General features: G+C 38.3%; 1 protein-coding gene and 1 long non-coding RNA gene across 4 annotated transcripts in view; one reads left to right on the top strand and one right to left on the bottom strand.

The window, feature by feature from the left end:
• The window catches only part of LOC134213950 (uncharacterized), a 555,234-nt gene that overhangs the window by 9,639 nt on the left and 518,351 nt on the right, over window positions 1-27,244 (bottom strand). The window lies entirely within an intron of this gene.
• LOC134213949 (titin-like) lies at window positions 1,680-22,062 on the top strand. Of its 3 annotated transcripts, none has more exons than XM_062693402.1 (3): window positions 1,680-2,188; window positions 21,189-21,392; window positions 21,452-22,062. In XM_062693402.1, the coding sequence occupies exons 2-3, from the start codon at window positions 21,387-21,389 to the stop codon at window positions 22,004-22,006; spliced, it is 561 nt and encodes a 186-aa protein (XP_062549386.1). In that variant the 5' UTR covers window positions 1,680-2,188; window positions 21,189-21,386; the 3' UTR covers window positions 22,007-22,062. The 3 variants fall into 3 exon arrangements, with proteins under 3 accessions (XP_062549386.1, XP_062549385.1, XP_062549387.1); XM_062693401.1 differs by lacking the exon at window positions 1,680-2,188 and adding an exon at window positions 3,888-4,218; XM_062693403.1 differs by lacking the exon at window positions 1,680-2,188 and adding an exon at window positions 20,873-20,912.

Genomic DNA, 27,244 nt, shown 5'->3' with positions numbered 1-27,244 from the left:
GCATTAACTAACTATACCTACTTGAATTCGTCCAAAACTCAATTTGTTGGCGTTTGGTGTTTCAAAGTGTCCGTAAAAGTGTGTAAAAAATCACAAGATACCTGAAGTTTAGAACTGCAAAATATTGCTGTGCGTGTTTTTTTGTACGTTCAAGTCTGATTTGATGTCCAGAGAAGACGAGAAAGTCAACCCGAAAGATCACATCAATGGATAAAGAATTAGGTCCGCCACATTCGACTTGGTAACGGCGAAAACGCGATTTTTTTAGACTTGTTCGCTCATTTTAAATACACACGCTTTCCACAACATGATCTTCAACCAAATAAAAAACAAAGTGCTGAAAAATTATGGCCCATGGCTGTAATACAAATTTACATGATTATGTTGCAATTGTAATCTGCCCTTCATCTTCCTCATAAATTGTACCCTCTGTAATCATGCTTGTCTAACCACTAACCTTTTCCAACCTTCAACGATACCCTATTTCATTAACTGACCCGCACTCGGATTGTTTTATTTCTTCGGATCCCGAAACAAAACCCTTGTAGCTACCCAACGGCCCCAAAAGTCAATCTCAGCCGGCAATAAAACGCAATCCCAAAGCCTTGTCAATTTTCCCTCCGCCATTTTCCGTCCGAACCCTGGCGTGGCAGTCAACAACAGTAACAACTACGCCCAATCATGATCAAACGGGGGAAAATTGCCCCACGGCACCGCAAGGGTACTATCCTGGCCTCGAGGTGTCGGATTCGGTCCGCTCGGTGGACACAAATCATTTAACACCTGAACTAAAGTACTACTGACCTCTCACCGGAGCTACTAACCGCCAACAGGGTGGAAAACCAGGAAAAAAAAAACCTGTGCACAAGAAAAAGGTGAGATAAAAATCAAGAGGTGAAAGATATAAATTACACTTGGTCACGTTATTAAATGGTCTGGCTTCTCTCTGGTTGGTTCGCAGGTTTTTTTTTTTCACTGCTTCCTTTTCCTACCCTTGTCGTTGGGGTTGCTGGACCGACGTAGCAGGCTTGCTTGGACGTGCGATGTGCCGCGTTTGGGAGAGGTAGGGTCCTAATGGAAACATGTGTCGGATGATTTTTCATACGTGCTGCTGGTTAGAACGTGAGTTGTCGAAGGGGAAAATTATATAGTGCGGTGCATTATCAAGATTTGGCGTGTGAAAGTAATATGTTTGGTGAAATTGAACTTGATGGCCGACAATCCTGACACGGTTTGTTTGTGCAAACATGATAATCACAAGCATTTATTGCAAAGGCGTGTGTTAATCAATGAAGGATTCTGTTAATGAAATAAGCAATCTGATCAACCGTGATGTGACGACCACAATAATATCAATAATTAACTGAAATACAGTTCATGTCAAAGTGAGAGTCTCAAATAGTGAAAATATAAAAAACCTTATTTTCAAGATTACATATTTTATATGTGGTTATTGGTTTTCCACACAAGGTTCGTTCAATTGTTCTTTAGCTTCGTTACCGTTTCGTATTCATGGTACGTAACTAACAATGCGTTCGTTAAAATTTTGGATGGATGGAGCAGTAGGCCATACAATCGTTTTTTACGCGATTTCATTTTTCTTCATCAGAATTTATTATCAATAACGACATGACACCTGAATTCTTTTGTCATTTGTGACGTTCGATCCGATCGGATTCCTTTGATCGACCCCTTCTGTGCGGAGCATCAGTGAACACAAAACGAGATAAACTACAGTAGCCAGCTTATGGCGAGAGCATGTACCGGTGGCGCGCGTGATCGGAATCGGAACAGGTTCGTTCCTCCCTGGGAATCGTATCTCTCAGCCAAGCCCCATCAGCACGCTTGTCGTCCACCGTTGCGCTTATATTGGAGTGGTATACCTTGCGAGCGAAGAAGTTCACAGTGATTACCATCCTCGGCACTACGCTCCCCGCCAACCGGATGGAAGAAACTCGGTCGTTCCGTTCGGTCGTTCGTTCAGACTAGGATGAGGAGGTACTGTAAGCAAGGCTTGTTATCCCTCGTAAGCACGTGAAGCACGTATTCGGGTTGTAATTTTATTAGAGGAGATATAACCCGCAGCGACCTCTAGCTCAGCGGGTAAACCTATCTGGCGTAGCGAAACGTATGAGATATAGTTCCACTAAACAGGAACGACGTCTTCTCGTCACAAACGACAGACAAGGTGAATGGATTTATGGTTTCAATAAGGGGTTGAAGCGAGGAAATGGCTTCCTTGCAAAAATAGTGAATGACATACAATGCGTAGGGTAGAAATGAAGCCGTTTACTTGGTTTGTGTATCAATTTTCATAGAAGAGTGGCAATTACCACATTTAGTTAACGACAATTTATTATCCAACATAGTACGAAGAAAATTATCACAGAAGTAACCCTTAAAAATAAGTATTCGATGGTGACGTGCAAATGCGTGTCAAACTGTAATGACGTATGTAGTCTATCGTTGTCTTATTGCTCGTCCCAAATTCCACAAAAGAGAACGTATATATAATTGTTTGTTGCTTGTGAGAGCCGGTACCGTGTGGGGCCGAAATTTGAACACCTAAGCACTGTACAAAAAGATGAGTCTACTAGGCAGAATACTTAAATTATTGTTTTCCTCAAAGGAATCTTGCGACATAATACCCCGGATAAAAGTGTACCATAGGCTCAACAGTGTAAACAATTGAACTACCATTCTCTCTACGGTATACAATAGGATATATTGTTTCTTGATGGTTGTCCATATTGTATCAACACCGTGGATATAATACGTCAACATAGTTCTCTAATGTAACAATAATTACAATTGTTTTAAGAACATTTAGTGCATACATTTTAATTATTGATAACATCTGAAAATTTTGTTCAAATTGCATATAAGCAATATAACAATATTTATCCCATTTCCGCAAATATGCATTATTTTTCTTCAAATTTCATTGTTGAACGGTAAAGCCGTCATAATTAAGAAATCCAATATCGTATTGTTTTACTATAAAAATACAATTCAATCTAATGTAATTTGAACGGTTTTCTTTGGATATTTCAACAATATATTTACGATACAATCTATTGTTTGACAAAATAAAGTGTATGAAAAAATCTCAGATTTTGTATAGTTACGATACTTAACAACCCGTACGTTCTAATGCGAAAACTTCATTTACAATTTAATGAATGGTTCATAACAATACATTCTAATGTATTTCTATTATTTCATCTACAATAAAATCTATTGGAAACTTATTGTGTTGTATAGTGATGTTACAATAAATTGTACTGTTTTTCTATCATATTTTTTATTCGGGACACCAATTAATTATTTAATTGAATTTGAAAGCCAATCAAATACAAATAATGAATTTCACTGTGATTAGCTTAGATAATACACCAATGTCTTTTTTATATGGTTTGTGTTTTGTAGATTATGGTCTACGAGTAAGAAGGAATAGCTTAATCTGATGAAAAATCCATAAAACACCAACAGACTTAGTTTTGAACGTTTCTAGAGTACCTAAAGAACAAAATAATTCCAACAGAGTGGAAGAGTAGAGCTTGACACTAATACTACTAAGTAATTGACTATTGTTCCACGATTCGAAATGGGTCAACCGTTCTAAATATAATTCAATTTTACTATTGATTCAAAGAATTGAAATTCGAATAGTGATACACAATGTTACATATATACCAAGTCAGTGTCGCAATTCAATTCCTTCGAATATAACTACTTAGTATCTTCATTTCCAACAGTTGGTATGAATACTGGTAATAGCATTGAATTGTTTACAAAAGTCAATTAAAAACTAGTGTACCCATGATGGGTTGCTATTTCTGTTTGATTTTTTTTTGTCATTTCCATTTCGCGACCTACTTGTTCATTTGTTATCATCTCAGAGCAATTAATTTTCAGGTGAACGTACGTATTTTGGTCTCTCACGGTACTCGCTTTAAAAACGCACGTAACAGCCATCTCCATTGAGCCTAATCAAGTGCCCCAGTCAATAGATAGCCAAATAACTGCATCGTTGTAGGCGCCTCCGCCGCCGATGGAAAAACATACCAAAACAAAAGAAAATAATTCGCTCAAATTTTGTGGCGATCTGCGGCCAGTGTCTACGGTCAGTAATTGGCGCTGGCTCAACGTTGGAGATCTAATCAGTAGCAACCTTGAAAACAAAACAAAAAGCAGTACGATCGAATGTGTAATAAGGTAACAATTGTTGATGTACGCGAAGATTCGTACGTAAGCGCATAAGTGGTGAATGTAACATCTGCTGAGTCACTCGCGAACAGCGTTAGCCGATGAAAAGGGATTTCCAATTAATGTTGATTTTATGGGTGTCAAAACTGATCCATTTTTTTGTATGTTTTGTGAGTTTGTATTTAGACGGGCTATATCCGGAAGTTTGTGATATACTATAAAATGTAAGAGGCAATAGATAATGAACGAAGACAACAAGAGATATGAACCTGTCTCAGTAATAACAAACCACGAAGATAAATTACAAACTAATATTTAAAAACTTTACCAAGACTCCAAAAGCTTTGATTTCGGCAATGAATTCGACGAATCTCGGTAAATTTTTACCCAAATTTCGATAAACCTCACTGAGTTATCAATTATTGTTACGAAAGTCTCAGTAAAAAAATCAATTTCGCTGAATTTCGAAAATTTTGTAAATATTTTTCCCGAGATGTCGGCTGTTGGAATTTTCAATTTGATTTGGTAAAACAATTCAAGTGTGTAGGGGAAGAGGCCCCCGGGGCAAAACGTCTTTCGGGTATTCACTTATATTTACCATGTTTGAGATAGCCTTAATAAAACTAGACGTGAAATTATGTAGGTTAGGCGAAAAAAGTGTCAAAATAATAGATAAGAATGTAGGAAAAACTGAAATTTTCCACATTTTGATGAAACATTTAACATTTCGGCGTGGCGAAACGCCCTTGTGGAACTATCCTACAATGTACTCGCGTCTCCACGCACTGTTCATACCAGAATGCTGATTCGCCGACGCGTGGTACGTTGTTCCCTAAGAGCTGCCGGCTAAAAGGCGTTTTACCTCATGAGTTTTCCGGCAACGAAATACCACCACATTTTTGAAATGTGTATATTATCAATATGATTGAAATTTTTTTCTAATTTTAATATGGCATCAGCTAGCTATATAGAGCTTGCTGCCGTTTAATAATCTTTCTCTTTCAAACGCATAGGGAGGATAGGATTTGTTTTCATCGGGAAACGTTTCCCGATGAAAACAAACCCTATCCTTCGAATCAAAGAAAGTAAACTACAAGATAGTCCCCTCTTGGAAATCCCATACGAGTCATTAACGAACAATTTTTCCTGATAATTGCGCTAACTGGTGAGCAAAAGTCGAACCATTTTAATAAAAACGATCAAAGTAACATTGATTTTTCATTGGTTATCAAATGTCACAACCTCTAGCCAAAACATAACAAACCGATATCATGATGTGAGATTATATGCTTGTGATCTGTTCATTTCAGGTGACGATACAAGTCTATAGCAAAGGCTGAGTGCATCCAAACTAATTTTAATTTATTATATCACTAAGTAGGTATCCTCTGGACAAAATGTCTGCAGTTTGTCTGACGAATCGTTAAGGTCACTCCTGACGGAATCCAAGTTTAAAAGTGCTCGCGTTTTCGGGGGCACACCACTCGATACGGAAGCAACGCACAACTGTCGTTTTTATTATTTCACGCATGCTGCGACGCAGCAAAGCTAAATCAACAAAAATGACAGTTGTGCGCCGCCACTGAATCGAGTGGTGTGCCCCCGAAAACGCGAGCACTTTGGAACTTGGATTCCGTCAGGAGTGACCTTAACCGACGCCTTCCAATGGGTTCGGGCATTAACCCCACCACAGGAGACACCACCAGAAGTCATCAAACTCGAACCCATACAACAGTCGAATCTGCGCCATTTGGCTCCGACTGTATGTTCCATAGCACATGATGCCCAACTTGATTTCGCAGTAGTTAAAGGCATCTGGCAAGTTCTGTTCGCTATTCAAGCTTGTGGCCGACTTAAGCGACGTTTTCGGTCGGTGTACGCCTACCCATATACGTCCTTCATTGACGGTCATCTTTTCTAACTGTTTTGACCAGCAACCATTTAAAACCGCATGATCTGTTATCTACCATTGGACTACTGCGGAAAGGCTATCGCGTCAAAGCAAATTTCCAAAGGCGCTTCTAAAACCGACTTCCAGCCGTCCGGCGCCAGTCGGGGGATCACTAAGGCACGCTGCTTCAAACGCAATATTAACATTTTCTCTCTACGACATGTGTTTCATCAAATAAATATTTAAAATTAATTGTATTCTAGTAATCAACTTGAGTCCATGATGCTTTCGTTCTGGTTGTCCACTTTGAAAAATTAGAAAATTTGTTGTAACTCCCTCTCACTTGTTAATTATAATTAATTATAATAATTAGACTATAGTCTACCCCAGTGATCCCCAAAGTGCGGCCCGCGGGCCGCATGCGGCCCTCGAAGACTTTTCCTGCGGCCCGCGAGTATTTCAGAATATACACTACATGTGGCCCGTTAATAACCATTAGATGACATGACACGATTTTCATCATGCTCAGTTTTTTGTTATACTCAGGGAATCTGTCAAGTTCACATCATTGCGATGTTTAAGCACCAGCATGATTTAATAAATTCCTCACTTCATAAATGCAACGTAGGCCAACAGCAAACAACATCCATGGTACATCGATAATACAAGTTAGGGTTTGGCAAAATTTAAATTTGCTTCATTTTAACTCCCGATTATAAGCTGAATATCAACGTACTTTACGCTACCGTTGTGCAAGGCTCCAAGCTATTCAGAATCAGAATTCAGAATCTTAGAATCGGATGACATATGATCTATTGGAAAAATAGATTAATATATATTCTGTATATAAACTATGCTAAAACATGTTGATGCGGAACGGTTTTTCTCGTGTCAAGTCCGCTACCACAAAAGTATCTGTTAGTATCAACTAAAAGTCAGCTACGTTGATAAAACCCGTAGAATAAAATGTTCTTACAAGTATCTTATTTAAATAGATTCATCGCAACAAATTTAATTGAAATGTGAAATAGATATTAAAAATAATTTTGATTAAGTTTTAAAATTCTACATGAAATGAAAAACAAATCATGCAAATGTACTGCGGCCCGCTTCAACAGCTCAAAATTGATATGCGGCCCTAGATAGTAAGCATGCTGGGGACCACTGGTCTACCCGGAGTAAAAAAACTCTGGGCCAGCTGCGCAGGTCGTGAAACGTGCGCGGAAGTTTTCAAACGAACTTCGTTTACGCGCCAGGCAGCGAGGCTGCCACGAAGCCGCGATGCTTTAAATGCCCGGTGAGACTCGAGGGTGGTTTACTTCCAACTCACAACGGTCAACCAACTCAACCGAAACCGGAAAACTAATTCCAATTCAAATAATCGATCTATTCGAAACAACTAAAAAAATAATACTGATAAGTCCCTAGCCAGCCCTGGTCAATGCTTCTTCGACACTCGCCTGAATGTATGCTTCACACTACTCTTTATTCTGGATCACTCTACTACTGCACTTTCATATTCTTATTGGACAATAATGGTATACTAGAAGTGCCGATATGCTGCAAGTAGCGAGTTGACTCGACGATCGTCGGCGATGCTCGATGCGTACCGGTACGATGCTCGTATGTTGCACTGGAAGAACTCGATGTCGCAGGAATACGGGAATTTCACTTGGCCGGTCAGGAACGAGGGGTCTAAGCCGTCGGACCTGGATTCAAAATTATCTACTGGTCTTCACCTTTCCTAGGCCAATGTCGCCTTTGACTGACGAATACTGTCTAGCATTAGACTGACAACAACGAATCCTAATCAAACCGGCGGGAACCGGGCCTGGTGTCTTTTGTCACTTTCACGGTCCAGTCGAGAGGGATAATAGCGTCCACGTGATGAATTGGTAATTACCTGGTCCGGAATAACGGTTGACCCAACCTAACACCTTCGTTTGAAGGATTTCCTTCAAACAAAATTACTATTAGCCTTTTCATTCTTTAATACTTGTCTAGCTAATTACCTGATCTAATTTGTGCCCTTCGCACGGCACACGGCGTGGTCAATCAAGTCGTAGCGATAGGATTTCCCATAACTGTTTTTAACAATCGTTATAATTATTGTTTTATAAGAAAGGATTTCATGGGACTCACGTTAACTAAACGCTTGTTGTAATGCACCAGCCGTTCACAATAGTTAGGTTCTAAAACTTTTAGCAATCTTTATCTTCCTTTGTTTCCAATTTCATCACTCCTCTCAGTAGCACTGCCTAAACTGGACTATGGACACTTATCATTTTAAGATGGATCTTTATCTATTGATCCGCATATCATATACTCCAACACGACGCGTCAGTTTCTGATTGGTTGTTCAATCGTTAGTGTGTCCATAGTAACATTTTTTTAGCGCCTGGCGCTATACTCGCCCTTTTTGACCAAGGGGTATTTAAAACATTTTTAATTTTTGAATTCAAATCTCGCCCGCGTATTTTTAATCTTGATTTAAAATATTTTTGTAACCACATAGTTGCAGTCGAGCACATCTGTAGGTATATGGAGTCCATATACAGATGTGCTCGACTTGCGGTTAGCGGCAGTGTAGCGACTTGCAGTCTTGTCTTGTCTTGTCTTGTTATAGCACATGCACAGCCAGTATTGAAAAGCATCCTGGAAATGTCGGTTGTATTCCCGAGCATATTTCTTGTCAGCATTAATATTTGCAGCATGTTACAAATATGAAACAAATATTAAAACGGCCAAGCCCACCGTGCAGGCTTGGAATTGGGAGATAACTCATAATTCACCGGTAATCGGATTGTTCAGTAATGAATAACATGATCAACGAAGAGTGATGAATTAACGAAAGGAAGAAACGGGGACAGCCGTACCAACCGTTTCACATTCAGGGGTTATATGTTAGGTGACGTTGGGTGGGACCTTGGTAAGAAGATTTTTGTCCCTCCTTGCTGATCCAACTTCCAGGGATGGGACACAGGTATTTCTTCCATATGTCCTGGCCAGTGGCGTAGCCACGGGGGTGGTTTTGGACATAAAAACACAACATTTTTAGAAGAAATTTTTTTTTCGAAAAAAAAAAAATGTTTGGAAACCCCCCCCCCCCCCCCACCAATTTTCTGGCTACGCCACTGGTCCTGGCTATTAAGCCTAGGCTAAAGCGCCATTACTCGTTCTCTGAAGCGATATAAAATCAAATTATGAAACAAAATTTTATATTTACAAACCTTGATCATGACACCTGTCACTAAAGAGATCTCAAAACTACAAATAGATTGTAACGTGATTCTTTTCACCGACAACGATGGCAAAATATTAATATCTAAAGTAAACCGTTTTCACAGTTCTATTTAGCGCATCGAATTAGATGTGTATGACAATCAGATGCATTGTGACGTGACTGTTTTCACCGAGGGCAACAACTTTTTGAGACATGTTTTCCAGGAATTAATATATTGTCCAATTACCCTCTTGAAACCATTACGTTGGAAAGTAGCGACGAAAATTACACATATAATTACATATACACACATTAACATATACCCATATACCTACATAAAATCATGTTCAGCCCTGGATTTTAGATACTGTTGTAAGCCATTGTTCAGTGTTGGAAACATAACCACTATTGATTTGCATTTGCTCTATATGTAACTGAGAGGACAGCCCGAATAAAAAATATTAATGAAAAACAATACAATTTATTGTAACATCACTTAGACTGGCCCAGGAAACAAAAAGTTGTCTAATTCCACGGGGCACCCCCCAGGATTGTGTCTTTGGGTGAGAAAATCAATCTCTGAAAATTTCAGCGCAATCGCTTGTTGCATAAGCTGGCGCATTTGATTTGAAGTTTGTATGGGGATTTCGGCCAAAATGTATAGAAAAAATACACATCCGTCACTCATTCGATCTGGAAATTGGTTCTGATTGCTCGATTGACCTCAGAATTGCAAAAACGGCAGTTGGTATTCTACAAAACAATTTCACAGAACATTGTATGATGATTAAATGAACTTTTATATAGGTTTCGGCTGATGCGATTCGATCAAAAAACCCAAAAATACACAAATCAGCTCCTAATAAATCAGCCGAAAATTATATAAAAGTTCATTTAATCATCATGCAATTTTCTGTGAAATTGTTCTGTAGCATACCAACTGAAGTTTTTGCAATTCTGAGGTCAATCGTGCAATCAGAACCAATTTCCAGATCGAATGATTGACGGAGGTGTATTTTCCTATACATTTTGGCTGAAATCCCCATACAAACTTCAAATCAAATGCGCCAGCTTATGCAACAAGCGATTGAGCTGAAATTTTCAGAGATTGATTTTCTCACCCAAAGACACAATTCTGGGGGGTGCCCCTTGGAATTCGACAACATTTTTTTCTCCCCATAGTAATCTGGGCCAGTCTAATCACTATAAAACACAATAAATTTGTAGATGAAATAATTATACTGCCGCTAACCGCAAGGTAGACTTATCTGGATATGGCGTCCATATTCAGATAAGTCTGACTTGCGGTTAGCGGCAGTATAGATGAAATAGAAAATTGTGATGAAATGATAGAAATACATTAGAATGTATTGTAATGAACCATTCATTAAATTGTAAATGAAATTTTCCCATTAGAATGTACGGGTTGTTAAGTATCGTAACTATACAAAATCTGAGATTTTTTCAAACACTTTTTTTGTCAAACAATAGAGTGTATCGTAAATATATTGTTGAAATATCCGAAGAAAACCGTTCAAATTACATTAGATTGAATTGTATTTTTATAGTAAAACAATACGGTATTGGATTTCTTAATTATGACGGTTTTACCGTTTAACAATGAAATTTTTATAAAAATAATGCATATTTGCGGAAATGGGATAAATATTGTTATATTGCTTATATGCAATTTGAACAAAATTTTCAGAGTTAACAATGATTAAAATTGAGGCACTAAATGTTCTAAAAACAATTTGAAGTATTGTTACATTAGAGAACTATGTTGACGTATTATATCCTCGGTGTTGATACAATATGGACAACCATCAAGAAACAATATATCCTATTGTATACCGTAGAGCGTATGGTAATTCAATTGTTTACACTGTTGAGCCTATGGTACACTTTTATCCGGGAGTGGCGATAAATTTATAATTAAAAATACACAATTTAATAGTGTAAATAAAAAGGGCGTAACAGCCAAAACTGAATAATTACAGTTTCTCTTCCATAAATAAAGCTATAACAATTATTTTAAAACCCTACCCCTCCTATTCCTATTGTGTATTTGTGATCCCTAACCTCGAGTCAGTCGCGTGTACGTCGGCTACCCAAACTAACTCTAGTTGTAAGAATCACAAGAATTGTAAAATAAATTGTACAAAAAAAAACATATTTCCGGCTCCGTAACGCCAAATGGCAAATGAGCCTACTAAATAAACGCAAGACTAAAAAAAATAAAGCTATATATGGGGAAGGATTACTGAAAGGATCTGACAGCAAAATGAAGAAAAACTAGTTGCAGACATCTGTGTTCAGTAAGCAAATCAAAAACCAACATACCTGGACCGCAGAATACCTCTGATAACTTCTCCGTTCGTAAAAAATACCACAAAAAATACCTCGTTCTCTCTGGAATTCGATGGCAACACTTTCCTGCAGAATTCCTTACTTTAGCCGGTTAGCTATTTACAAACGTTTTGGATGCAGATTGTTCACCCGATTCTTAAACTGCTGGCCATGTATCCTCTTGGTATTGGTGATCTGCTTTCTTAGGGAACCTGTTTTGATGTTCGCACTAGCCATAGTTTTAGCCAAATTTTACTCTTTGGTGCAAATAATAGAATTTCATATGAGTAATTGGGCAGAAAAATGCAACAATCCTTCAGGCGTCAATCTTCAACAGCTCCCAGGAAAAATTGAAAAATTTGACGGGACAAACATTTTCGCGTCTGCTTTCAGTCACAACATTCTACGATCCAATCTTAGCGGCAGTGTTGCGACGTGCAGCAATGGAAAATTCTCAACGGCTGCAAATGTCACATGCCTGGTATTCAATTGATATAATCCTTCAAAAATGCCGTGAATACCAGGTCCCAACGCACCATCTGTTCGTTGATTTCAAGGCGGCATACGACAGTATAGACCGCGTAGAGCTATGGAAAATTATGGACGAGAACAGCTTCCCTGGGAAGCTTACCAGACTGATCAAAGCAACGGTGGATGGTGTGCAAAACTGTGTGAAGATTTCGGGCGAACACTCCAGTTCGTTCGAATCGCGCCGGGACTAAGACAAGGTGGTGGACTTTCGTGCCTGTTGTTCAACATTGCGCTTGAAGGTGTCATGCGGAGAGCAAGGTGTAACAGCCAGAGTACGATTTTCAACAGATCCAGTCAATTTATTTGTTTTGCGGATGACATGGACATTGTCGGCCGAACATTTGCAAAGGTGGCAGAACTGTAATCCCGCCTGAAACGTGAAGCAACAAAAGTTGGACTGGTGGTGAATGCGTCAAAAACAAAGTACATGTTTGTGGGCGGAACCAAGCGCGACAGGGCGCGCCTGGGAAGCAGTGTTACGATAGACGGGGACACCTTCGAGGTGGTCGAGGAATTCGTCTATCTCGGATCCTTGCTAACGGCTGACAACAACGTTAGTCGAGAAATACGAAGGCGCATCATCTGTGGAAGTCGGGCCTACTACGGGCTCCAGAAGAAACTGCGGTCGAAAAAGATTCGCCACCGCACCAAATGTGTCATGTACAAGACGCTTATAAGACCGGTTGTCCTCTACGGACATGAAACATGGACAATGCTCGAGGAGGACTTGCAAGCACTCGGAGTATTCGAGAGATGGGTGCTTAGGACCATCTTTGGCGGTGTGCTAGAATACGGTGTGTGGCGGCGAAGAATGAACCATGAGCTCGTCCAACTCTACGGCGAACCCAGTATCCAGAAGGTAGTTAAAGCCGGAAGGGTACGATGGGCAGGACATGTTGCAAGAATGCCGGACAGCAACCCTGCAAAGATGGTGTTCGCATCCGATCCGGCAGGTACGAGACGGCGTGGAGCGCAGCGAGCGAGATGGGCAGACCAGGTGCAGAACGACTTGGCGAGCGTGGGGCGTATCCAGGCATTGCAAACCATCCCATCATTCGATCTTTTGAGCAAAGATACTGATGAAATAATGGGATATCGATCTGAGCTATCTATCCGCTCAGTATACAAAGTGCAATGTTCGTCATGGAGAAACATTTTTTCACAGCTTTTGTTGTAGTAACACCTTCGCAACGCGAACAAACCCCGAACCGCGCTGGCTATCCGGATCATCATCGAACGCTCAAATGATAATATCTTTCCAGAGTGCTCTTTGATTAGAGATAATATCTTTGCACAAGCAAAGATAATATCCTGTGCTCAGATGATATTGCAATGCCTGGGCGTATCCGAGGATGGAGAGATGCGGCCTCGAACCGTGTATTGTGGCGTCAAATTGTTGATTCAGTGTTATCTGTTTAGATGTTAACTAAATAAATGAATGAATGAATTATGACGATTTAGAATTCCAGCTGGCCTTTCTGCTATAGTAGGATTGGTAATCCGGAAACAGTGTATTTGATACTGATCAGGATTCTTTTCAGCGACAAAGATTCTTGCCTGACTGTGCTAACCGCACGAAACATTATTCGTGGAATGGTATATAGTCATCATAAATGGTATACTTATGGAGGATTTTGAAGATTATCTCATCAAATTTGGACTCGTTATGATACCAAGAGTTGATGTGGATTGCTTTAAAGTAGCCGAACACATACGAGATAAGAATTACTTATAGGCGAGTAGGTATTCAGAAAAAGAGAATAACGAAAAACTTTATTCACGCATAAATGCAGTTGTAATGTGAGTTCAGTGCTTAAAAGAATTTAATTTAGGATTTGTAATACACAGATACAGGTTAATTATGATTTTTACCATTCGGGTAGTTTACCCTAGAAATACTAGAATAATGGTTATATGGTTGCTAGTTTACCCTATATAGCTCAGCGAATTAAGGAGAATGAGTGGCAATACAGTTCCTCATACTGCTGTTCATGATGAACTGCATAGCCTTTCTCCGAGCATTATAGAGTATTATTACATATTATTTAAATGTCATTTTCATTGAATAAAAAGAAATCATATTCCAATTAGAATTTATTACATTCATTATATGTTCATTGTTATTTAAGTCTAGCTAGCATAGGAGAACTTTAATAACTCTAAAAAAATCCGGTCAATTTGAAGTCTAGGGACAATCAGATTGTTAACACACTTACCAATACCACACACACAATATAATCTTACACGGTACGATAGATTCTGCAGTTGGCAAATTGGGAGCTCAATGGGTCTGGTTTGGGGTAGGTAAGACAATAAATTCCTCGGCACGTTCTTTTCCACTCAAGAGCTCGAAGGAGTAACATCCAAGTTAATAAGAGATTTAAGATAAAAAGAGTGAGAAGTGCTAGTTTCGCTAATACTAGAAATAAATCCCAAGAGACCTTTTCTAAGAGTCAGGTACGTTAAGTTGCCGAGTAACTTCCAGTAAAACTTTACCCTAAGACCAACTATTATAACAGGACCAATTAGGTTTTGGTCACGCTTTGACCTAACCTCAACTGTGAGCAAGCCCGAGATCGTCCGCCCTGTTCATTCCCGCTAGGACACAGTGGCTTGGAACATTTACCTCTTCTCAGAAGAACCCCATTCCGACAGTTGTTCTGGTGCACGAGTCACATAGCGACAGAAAGAGGCTCAAGCTGTTCCCGTACGGCGCACATCGGAACATTCGAGTCGACGCAGTGATACCGTGGCAACCTTGCCACATACGCGCAGATCCATCGCTTCCAGCTTTGCCGGCCGGCCAACGATTCCCCCCCCCCACACATACACACTACACACAACGTGAGTAAAAATAAAAGTTCCATAAATTAAAACGACCGTGTTCAGTATTTTTGCATCCTGATCAGTGTGACCTAGTCCCCCATTGTCGAGGCCAACCCTGAGCAAAAGAGGCGGGTGTAGCCCACCCCGGACAGCTTCCGTGGCTTGACCGGAAGCTAGGGGATAACGTGATCTGGCCCTTCTGGCCGCATTGCAATCTAAAGAGTAACAATTCTGAATAAAACTTCCAATGCTAAATGTTCAAATTTGTCGCTTTGGTAAACGAAATTTGTTTTATATATCGCCCATTTTATAAAAGTTTTAGACAACGAGTTCCCACTGATCTATGCAGTTTCAATAGTTGAATCTAAGAAGTTAAATTTAATAACTGAATAAATGATTATTCATTGTCATACAGCTTCGTAGCTTGATTCTCATAAAACTATAAGATGTTGATTTGTTGATATCATCATGACTAGGTAAGGTATTCGTAAATTAACCCTCAGTACGATAATTTCAACTGCATCATCTTTTTGCGTGAGGGAAGTCGAGAAAATTTCCAACCCAAAATTTCATGTTGAGGTAGCCTCACATTTTTTGAACTGGACATTACCTTGACAGAACCAATTAAACTTATTGATCCACACGTTGTAATGATATCTATATTTTGGGTGCTTACAGCCCCGTAGTGCTTGAACATATGACCCTATATCAAAGTAACTAATGAGTAATGTAATTTTTTTTATATCTTTATTAAAGTGATTTTTTTTATGATTTTATTAGTTCATAACTGAGTAATGCAATTGTGTTATTAACAATAATAAAAAAATAGTCGAGTCAAGTACGAGACACTGAAGACGGCCTTACTGTTGAGGTTGAAATACGTATCTGTCAATATACAATTAAGTGGTGGAATTCAATGGGATTGTACAAACTCGTCTTATGACAAGTGAAGACATTCCACTAAAAAGCTCAAAATAATTTTCTTCAAAAAATAGGTTTATCTTTAACCTTCTGCGCCATAATCGAGAAATGCTCCCGATATAAGTAAGTTTAACAGAATCACCTGAACCAATTCTCGCTTAACTTTTGAAAAGGACCTAAGTAACATTTTTTTTTCATGAATTAATTTGAGTACTGTAATCAAGAGCTTTCATGTTGTTCTGTTGATTGCACTATTCAAATTAATTCATAAAAAAATGTTACTTAGGTCTTTTTGAAAAGTTAAGCGAGATTTTTTCGGGGAACACTGACATTGTACTGGAGCCGTCAAGTTGCTCACGGGTTGGTTAAAATAATGTTTTAGTCGCCAGGAAATTACGTCCAATTTCAGTCATAAATAAATTTCATTATTTTTAAGAGCGATAATTTCTAAAATGCGTCATTACGTTTCATAAAATGGTGAATTGGCATCTCTCATAAACTTTTTTAGTGGCTACTAATACTAATGTCAACATTCTCAATTATTCTAGTAAGAGGCGAACCAGTCAAGAGCGGAAAGCCTATATAATAAAGAATAAACAAAATTTTCTACTAATTTCAAGTCAATTTCGCAACGAACTCATATTTTTTTATGCTTCTTCAATCACCAAATCCGAAAAATGTACTAACATTTGCCACACTTTCGGTCACCATAAAGCTTTTTTTTAGGATGGGGAACACTGCAGCACTTGATTTTTTTAATTTTTGAAACAGTGAGAGGCGTGGAAAATTATTGGTTCTACGGGAAAGTTTACCCTAGTCAAATAATCGACTGAGACTATAAGAAGAAGTTATTTTTTTTTTTAAGGAAAAGATTGAAAAATGAAAAATGTTGTTCTATGTCTTGTACAAAATCTTTAATGATACCGGTTTGATTCGAATTGCCGGACTCTTCGAAAGCCGGACACTTCAATTGCTATTTGCCTTTATTTACCATTTCAACAAGTATTTCTTGGGTTATCAATGCAGAAAACAATTCCTAGGCTTGAAATCATTTTAACAAATGTAAGTAATCCATGATATGTTGTAAAAACTTGAAAAATTAGAGCTGAAAATTGAAGGTATGTCATAATCCACGGTAAATTTCGTTTTTTTAGGATGCAGCTTGAGACTTTAAATTAGAAAAACTCATATTTTCTATATTCTGTCATTTGGATGGGGTATGAGTGATTAGATAACATAGTAAGATAACAATCTTTGTCGAGAATTAGATAAATTGCTTTGAAATCCATAGCATTATAATTTTTATTACATTTGCTATATGTCCGAACTTCGAGGCCACTTTTTACAATTGCTCCGATTTTTGGACATGCTGGAAGGAAGTTAAATAATGGTTTATCAATTAAGCTAATTGAATTCAAATGATTTGTAATGTTTCGCAACGGGTTCACCAATACAACTGTACTTCAACTGTCAAAACCATGTGGTTGGGACTGGCTGGAATAAACAAGCAGAAGAGAAAAAACGAAACTGTCCGTTTAAAAAAATGCGCGTTGAAAATATTTTTTCCGGGAATATTGGTATATTGTTATTGTAGTTTTAAATGAATTAATCCGGTACTGTTGTCTAGATTCAGTTTAAAAAATAATGGTTAGGGAAGTTATTCATAAGTTCATTCAGGGATTTCGTCACCGATTGTGTCCTAAATTAGGTCGGTGGATGGAATTAGTTTGGGAATTCTCCTTGGAACCCGTTCACAAAACTTGCTAAGACTTGTCAAAAAAGTATTTTTGAGGAATACCGAATAGAATTCCTTCTTAAATAATATTCAGAATTTCTTTTGAAATTCTTCTAAAAACTCTTTCGTGCGTTTCGGAATTTTCTTTGGAAATTCTGCCAGAAATTACTTCAGTAATTCTTCCAGTAATTCTTTCTTGAATTCTTGTATGCATTTATTGGTGATATCTTTCAGGCCTTCCTCCATAATAATTTCCAACGGATCCCTTCAAAATGAATTTCTTTGGAAATTATTCTAGGAATATCTTTGAATACTGTTCCAGGACTTTCTCTGGAAGTAGTTCCAGGAATTAATTTGGAAATTCCTGCAATAATTTCTCCAGAAAATCCTTTTGAAACACAGGAACTTACTCGAAGTTTCCTTCAGGAATTGCTCCGCTAGTTTTGTACATAGATGTCCCCGGAAGTATCTTGAGCAATTCCTCCGGAAGATTCTTGAAGAATTCCTCTGGAAGTTCTTTGAGCTATTCCTCTGGAAGTTCCTTGTAAAAATCCTCCAGAAGTTTCTTGAAGAATTCCTCCGGAAGTTCCTTGAGGAATTCCTCCGGTAGTTTATTGAGGAATTCATCCGGTAATTCCTTTAGGAACTCCTCTGGAAGTTTTTGGGAAAAATTCCTCTGGAAGTTTCTTGAGGAATTCCTTCAGAAGTTCCTTGAGGTATTCCTCTGGAAGTGGTGGAGCTTTTCCTGAAGTTCTTGGAGGAGTTCTACCGGAAGTTCTTCTAAGATATCCTCCAGGAATTCCTCCGGAAGTTTCTTCAAGAGTTTCACCAGAAGCTAACACAGAAATTCCTACAGAAGTTCCTCCAGGAAGCAGAAGTTTTTCGAAGAAATTCCTGAATGAACTTTTGGAGGAATTTCTGAAGGAACTCCTAGCATTAGGGTAGCCTCACACCTCGGGAATTTGGTCCGCGGATTTTTTCCCCATGTATTTTTACATATGTTTTCGGGATTTGGGCACGGAAAATCAAAATCCAAAAACCAAACCAAAATCCGTCGGAAAATTTTTCCGAGCTATGAGGCTACCTTTGTCAGGAGGGGTGTTGAGGAAAAAAACACGATGCTACGCACACCAACATATCCAATGACAGATGGAACTGAAAATGTTTTTTTTTAATTCAGGGATCGGGTTGGCACTGACTCAGTTTCAAAAACAAATTCGACATTAGACAAACAACATCATTTACATTGGGGCTCCCGCTTGCTCGAAACCAGATTCTTCAGTTTATTTTTGTTTTCTTCAATAGAAAATCCGGCAGTATCGCCAAATGTGGAGTTTATATATTCCGAATGCAAGCGGGAGACTTAAAAGTTAAAAGTTCACTTCATGTGAGTGACGACACATTGTCCGATTGCTATGATTGCTTATAATTTGACATCAATTGTGGTTCGAATTAGACCTACTTCGATCGTCACTGAACTATTGAATGTTTGCTTTATATAGCGAATCCAAGTAAAAATAAGAAGAAGACACACGACGGTGTTAACTTTGACAGATCCTACAGCGCAGCATAGGAAGATCATTATAAAATGCTTATAATAAATTCTAGACAAACTGTAATTAAAATCTGATTGATGTACGATACGGAAAAAGTTCTGAATTACTTATTTGGAAGCTTATCTCATTTTTTGTATATTTTCCAAAATGTATCTATCATAAACTTCGGAACTTTTTCCGTATCATACATCAATCAGATTTTAATTACAATTTGTCTAGAATTTATTATAAGCATTTTAAAATGATCTTCCTATGCTGCGCTGTAGGATCTGTCAAAGTTAACACCGTCGTGTGTCTTCTTCTTATTTTTACTTGGATTCGTTTATAGTAAACGGCGTGGGCTGTTTCACTGCCACACAGGAACTTGAAAGATTTTCCCGGAAAAATCAAATTTGTGCAAAAATAAAAGAACGTGAAAATTCAGAAATTTTTATCGTGTTTTACAAACGAATTTCTATTGAAATTAAAAAAAAAGCATCTGGTGGAAATTACGAAAAAAAATTTCGTTGACGTTCATAACAATTTTCTATAGAAATTCAACGATTCCCATTAAAAATCAAAAGTGAATTTTCTGTTGTAATTTCTAGGAATTTTTAATAGATGTTCCGAATAATTTCCCGTGAGCATAACAAAAAAATGTTCGTGGAAATCCTGAAGAAATTCCCGTAGATATTTTGTAGAATTTAAAATGGAAATTCAAAACACTTTTTCGTTCAATTTCTAAACATTTTTAAACAATGTCCCAAGGAAATTTTAAAGAGTTTTTCGTGAAAATTTTGTATTTCAAGTATGTGGTTCTCTTTCACTGCATGTAGGGGAACTGCTTCTGGAAATCATCTCATGGCTCCGACTTCCATCCCATAAAAAAGCAATGGAAAGTAATTTGATTTGTTTCTTATTTTTGTGATTTTATTCAGCATTGAGCACGCACTGGTGAGCGTAAGCGACAAAATTAGGGCTGTTTTTTTTTGTTTCACGATAAGATAAATATATGTTCAGTGAGATGGAATTCGGGACAATGCTCCTAACATATTTTCGCCCCAAAAGACATTCTTCTAAATCGATAAGTTAGCCTTTCTCGTCACAATTTTCTTTCCACATTAATAGTTTTCCCGCTCCAACATCCTTTTCGCTTTAAAGATCTTTCCTACTATAAATTTCCACCTGTTCGTAGAAGACAATCAGTTTCTATCTGTTCAACCTGGCCTCAATCAAATCAATTATTCCAATCTAAAATTTCTCACCCAATCGAATGTTCTGTTTTGATCAAAACATTCCATTTGACCACAACTCAACGGATGCAGAAGAGGCAGCAACGCTGCTGTCCCAAATTAGCTTGTGCCTCTTGGAATAATTGCCCAGTCATGGCATTTTCCATACATATTTCCAATCCATCGCCATCTCCAACAGTCTAATCTTTCCCGTGCGTACAACGGCCCATGCGTATGCGGTGCGTGTTGTTTCGGAAGCCACAAAGGTTTGCTGGAGGTGGCGCGTGCTGGCGGCTGCCTCCGGCCGGGATGGGATACATACTTCTGGTTTCACATTTCAATGAACCAGCCAACCAACCATTCGGATCAATTAGTGTCCGACATGGATTCTGCGGTGATTGTTGGTGTTTGATTTGTTAAGTGCGCCCGAAGGGATGCTTGTTTCAATTTGAATGGATTGGTTAGGATTGCAATCGATGGTTTACCTTGTACAAAACTGAGGATTGGTTGGGCGACGTCATTTAGGGCGTGTTTGGAAGAATGCTCCTTTGATTCTACTTCTTGATATGATCCATTTGTAAGATTTCTGAAATTTTTGAGTCAATCTACTGAAAAAATGCTTTGGGGTGGTATGACATCTTGAGCCAGTTGTGAGCATCTTCAGTTTAATGACTTCATGAATTTGCACCCGCATCAACGCAGACAATAACGGCAGTTTGTCGAACACCCTCAATAGGAGCGGCAGCAGCATCACTCCGACGATACCGAAGAGATTGGGTATCGATCATTCGATTGCCGTTCGAGCGCGAGAAAGGTTGTATAAAACCACCACCTGGACGCTGTCCACCCATCAGTCTGATGCTCATCTTGTTGCTTCATTGCCGAGGACTATTTTTTGCGTTGGAACTTTCTCACCGATTGAGATACGTGAGTTATGAAGGTAGGTACTGGTACAATGATTACCGCCAAGCAAGCTGAATTTTTATTTCTCGTATTTAGATGATCGTATTATTTCCAATGGTTCTGGCGATCGTCGTCGGTGCAGCAGTAAACGAAAGGAGGAAGAGTAAACGGGACCTGTGGGACGATCTTTCACAGGCTGACGAAGTATCACTCGAGGATCTTCCGGATGATCACGAATTGGACAACTTTCCCAAGGATTTGGAATCGTGGAATCCATCGCATCGTGACAAGGAAGTGAAACACGTTCCAGTGCCTTACCTAGTTGAGGTCGAGAAGAAGGTACCGGTTGAAGTGAAGGTGCCTTTCGCGGTTCCGGTGGAGATCGAGAAGAAGGTTCCTGTTATTGTGGAGAAAAAAGTGCCAGTGATCGTAGAGAAGCGCGTTCCCGTCCACATTGATCGCCCAGTGCCATATCGGATAAAGTTCATTCAGAAACAATATGTCCATGTGCCGAAACCGGTTATAGTGCCCATTCCAAAGCGTGTCCCAGTGTTTCTGGAGAGGCCAATTATTGTGGAGAAAACCGTTCCACTGACCATTCACATACAGGAGAGAAAAAGGAAGAAGACTACTTTTCGGTTCCACAGGTAGTCAAACATTGTTGAGATCGAGTTGTTCTAATGAGACTGAATAAAATTCGTTTTCCGTTAAGCTAACATGGTAGGTTCTTTTGTAATTTGAAATTGATCACAGCCTAATATACTTATGTGTCACGTTGCGTCTGCTTATTGTTAGTGATAGTGAGGAAAAATTGTGAAAATTGAAATAAAGTGTTGAGTTAGAAACTAATATTCGGAACAAAAAGAGAGAAGTCTGACTGTTTACTATAATTTGTTTAAATGGTAGTTGAAACTTGTTTCATAGAGAGCTCGATGGGTCACGATGGCATCGTGGGTGTTCCAACGGGTCTGGATGTGAGTGTGGCGGAACCGGATACTAAACTGCTGTTGAGTGAGTTTTGGATGTGCTTTCGTCGTTGCCATGATCGATTCGCCGGATAAAGTTTTGTTTTGCACCGAAGTGGGGTGGGCGGTGGCAGAATTTCAATTTAAATTGTTGATGTTTTATTCATCCCGAAAGTGCTCTGGTGAGGTAAAAGCATCTCTAGTGAAGCAGAGAAAGGGGAATTATCCTCTGTTGAAATTACGTGGATCCAGCAGGATGATTTTGTTAACTACTGGTGTTGAATGTTGCAATTACTTGTTGGCTTCAGTTTCCTCAACATTCTCCTAAATAAAAAGCATAATTTCTGAGAAAATGTATCGAAAAAATGCGATTGTTTTGGTACATAAAACTATACTATTTCTATAAAAAAGCACCATGCTTATTTTTATTTGTACATACACACTTTTGTTACACTAGACACACTGTGGCGCTATTTTGCGCAGATTTTTAAAAACATATTTCAACACGTATTTTGAGATTTATGCAGCAATTGAAGCAATTAAAAAAGAATAACGAAAAACAATGTATTGCTTAATTCGAATGTTTTTAAATCGAATTAATCTTTGTTGCCAAAATCGAATGTAAAAAACTGTAATGGAAAAAAAATCCCAAAATAGAAAATTACAGAACTATTTTTTTATGTAAGGTAACTTATTTTTATTTAACGTGTTTTGCTCCAATCCAAATAAAGATAACCAAAGCTTTTCGTTCGCAATCTTTAAAAAACGCCTACTTACTTAGCCTAATTTATGACAAACGATGTACATGGACCCTGGTTTATGACAAACAAAAATAATAATAATCTTTAGCCAAGCGGTAAGATGCGCGGCTATAAAGCAAGACCATGCTGATGGTGGCTGGGTTCGATTCCCGGTGCCTGTCTAGACATTTCTAGATTTGGAAAGTGTCTCGACTTCGCTGGCCATAAAAGTATCATCGTGTTAGCCTCATTACATACGAATGCAAAAATGGCAGCTTGGCTAAAAACCTTGCGGTTAACAACTGTGGAAGTGCTAAATGAACACTAAGCAGCAAGGCGGCAATGTCCCAGTGGGGGATGTAAAGCCAATAAGAAGAAGAAACGATGAGCGTAATTACTATTCACGAATATAATACGAAGCTAATCCTTATTAAAAATGGAAACTCATTGCGTGAAAACATGGTTGATATTTCTTTATTTTAGTTGATTCACAGTAAACAACCACGAGTCCTGCAATAATCCGGAATAAGTCCAACGTTTCATTTTTCACTTCCATGAGTCAACATCGGATCATGAAACCAAACCTCTTTGGCATACTTATCTCGTTGGTTTGAAGTGCATTCACAATCACTGAACGTATATATTTAGTTTTAAAACTTCCTGAAAAGGATTTAACGATAATTTAATTGAAATCACCGAACGAAGCTTTCACTAAAAAGTATTGGCCGAGATACTTTTAGCGAGCGCAACAGCAGTTGATTGAATTTTGCGTATCGGTTCCCACTCAGATTGTTTTATTCATTCGTTGTCTGGTTCTCCGATGTTCGCATATCAGTCGCATATGGATTGAAAACCGGGCAAAGATGAGATTGATATGCATTCGTTCGTAGGTGTAGATGGTCATTGTCCGAGTGACGAAACAGACTACCACGAATCAAAATCGAAAACATTCAAATATTAATGAGAGCACGTCTACCTCCGAACTGGCACCGATAGCCAACACGCGGCGGCGTTCAATTTGTGCCAAGGCGTACGCATAATTGCGCTCAAATACCTAGCATAGGATATGCGCCCCTTATAATCTGCGTTGAGAAACGCATAAATTACTCCATGGCGTTGTTCTCGATGTTGTTGCTTTTCGTGCTTTTGGGGTATAGACGCATGTCAACGCATTGCTGAACAATTATTGGTATTAATTACTCCTATAAATGGGTAAGATCACTTTTGCTTTTATTTTTATCAACCATAGATAATTAATTAAACAATTGTTGAATGCGATTACAGTCCATCAAACCATTATCTAATTAATGCAGAAGTAGATTTTTTTCTGTCTCAATAAGCATAATGAAGTCGACAAATTTTCCATCGTTTGAATAGGGATATAGGCATGTTGTTTTGATGTTTTCGTGTCAATCGGATGTAAATGTTATCGAGGTGCTGCGAAACCGCACCAAACGTCTTTCTCAATGACTTGTGATTTTTGTTGGCGAAAGGAAAACGGAATTAATTCTTATCAATTTATGCATACATTTGCTGACCGATATCCTCAGTTATGATATTGATTATGAAATTATGATGGACATTTAGAACAATGATGAATGAGAGAATTAATTTAATTCTATTAATTTGACATTTTTTTAGGCACATCATCATTTTGGGTATTTACAAATCAAACTTATTTTGTATTCGAACATTTAATGTCAGTTTTTTTTACTGAAATTGACCTTAGTTTGAAGATTGGATTATTTGATCAGAACATGCACAATAGACAATGAAGATTAGTGTTTTCTCAAAACAAATGTTACTTATACACGTCGGATCGGACATCGGACATAATATTGTATGTCATGATTATTAATGAAAAATAAATCATTGTTTTGCATTTTCCGGAGAAATGCGGAATAATTAGAATTAATCAGAAAAATATATTAAGCTCTTTTAGTGGAATGTATTAAACCGTCTAAGGGACAGTACTTAATTCGTCTTAGACGGGTTAGAATTAATCATAAAGTATGTGATAACCAGGATAAAAACGGAATGCAGATTTTTCATCACATAGTTATTTTTTTAAATTATACAACATGAATTTATTATTTTTGAAGGCGTTTAACTGTTTTACAACAAGAGCTTTTTATGGAAGTAACATAGCTAAATGTTAATTCTAGACCAACATTTGAAAAGGGCGTAACAGCCAAAATTTATTCCTTCAGATTCTTCGTCTACATATAAAGCTATATATGTGGACAAAGAATCGGAGGGAATAAATTTTGGCTGTTACGCCCTTTTCAAATGTTGGTCTAGAATTATTGTGCTTCTGGTCAGTAGCTTTTGTAGCAGTTGGTTTTTGAATAACAAACCGAAGTCGCTATTCTTGCGGACGCATACCACATCCCTGAAGCATTGATAAAGTCTCCCACAAATCCTATTCATTTAGCTCTAATGTTGTATTTGTTATGTTTTCAAACTCATATTTTCCTTATTTTTTTTAATACGGTACAGATCAACCAATCACGTTTGCCTTTATCGTATACAAAGTATACGTAAAGGCTATAGGATCACTCTAAAACCATTTTTTAATAGAAGGCTCGGATGCCCATAGTGTTATATGCTCAGCTCGACGAATTGAGATGATGTCTGTACGTGTGTGTACGAAAATGTGAGACTCACGTTTTGGTACTTAGCATTATCCGATTTGCTCGATTTTTTTTACAGATATTGCTCCAATGCATTCAAATGACCGCAAATAATTATGAATTGATAAATATAGTAAAATCTATCCCCCGAAAGTGATATTTTGATCTCTCTTATGCATTTTTACATTAATGCTTGAGAAAGGCACCACCAACGCTAGGTGAATTAATCTGGTTTTTTTTATCCATTTCGTTCATTTGGCAGGCTCAATCGTGTATGACACTTTGCGAAGCCGCACTTCTTTAGTATGATTTAACAGTCGATGACATTTTTTCAGAAACAGTTAGTAGGGAAGAGCCATAGGCCAAATGAGCCTTTCGGCCGAATGAGCCTTTCGGTCAAATGACCCTTCTCGGCCAAACGACCCTTTCTGCCAAATGACCCTTTCGGCCAAATGACCCTTTCGCCCAAACGACCCTTTCGCCCAAACGACCCTTTCGGCCTAATGGTATATTCGTCCAAATGACCCTTGCGGCCAAACGACCCTTTAAGCCAAATGACCTTTTTGGCCAAATGACCCTTTCGGCCAAATGACTCTTTCGGCCAAAGGACTCTCTCGGCCAAACGACCTTGACTCTTTCGGCCTAATGGTATATTCGGCCAAACAACTTTCGGCCGAATGAGTTTATGCCAAACGACTCTTCCCCCATTTTCATTTGGTTGCCTGAGATAGAAAAAGGCGCTTTACTCGATGTCTCTTGACGATCACGATCGGGTTATTTTTCAATCACTTGCAATCATGGTTCGTTACCCAAAATTCTTTTTTCTACCAAATGGGCCGTTTGATTTACCGTCAGTTCGCTGACGACGCCACCTGAGCGAATAAATTTCGACGGCCATCACAGGGTCGACTACTGATGCTATACAATTTTCTACAGGCACTAAGGAGTTATGTTTTGAACTTTGGAGAATGGTTTTCTCTGAATAACTCCTTGTTCCCAAGAAACCAGAATAGTAGTCCAAATTAAGATCAATTCATATGACATGTTGATGTGGAAATAGGGTCACTTAGTTACTTAACATTTCTCTGCTATAGACCTAGGCACCAATCCATAATCGGTTTAGTTATTAAGTGTTTCAATCTGTTATAGATTAATAATTGATCATTGATTGAGCGTACTGTTGGCTAGGTTGACCAGTAGAGTGATTCAAATTTTGACTTTTTTGCTCCATATGCTTAAACGATGGCATTTGCCATTTTAATAATCGTCCTAAATTTTTTAGCTAATTTGGATGTAATTTGAATGAGCACAAGCAGTTTGAAGCTTATATGAAAATTGCTATGAAAACAGTAACTTTTGTGAAAAACCGTTCCCCATCATTGCCCATTAAGCTCTAAAAATGTATGAATACATTAGCAACATAGGAAATTTAACAAGGGAAAATATCGTCGTTGTTGCTAAACGATTTGATGCTGGCAACAAAAGTTATTAGGAAAATACTGAATTGTGGGAAATTCAATTTAACACGTAAAAGAATAACATCAATATCAA

The sequence above is a fragment of the Armigeres subalbatus genome, chromosome 2, assembly GCF_024139115.2.
Source record: "Armigeres subalbatus isolate Guangzhou_Male chromosome 2, GZ_Asu_2, whole genome shotgun sequence".
Lineage (NCBI taxonomy): Eukaryota > Metazoa > Arthropoda > Insecta > Diptera > Culicidae > Armigeres > Armigeres subalbatus.
This window is presented reverse-complemented; position numbering and strand designations above follow the sequence as displayed.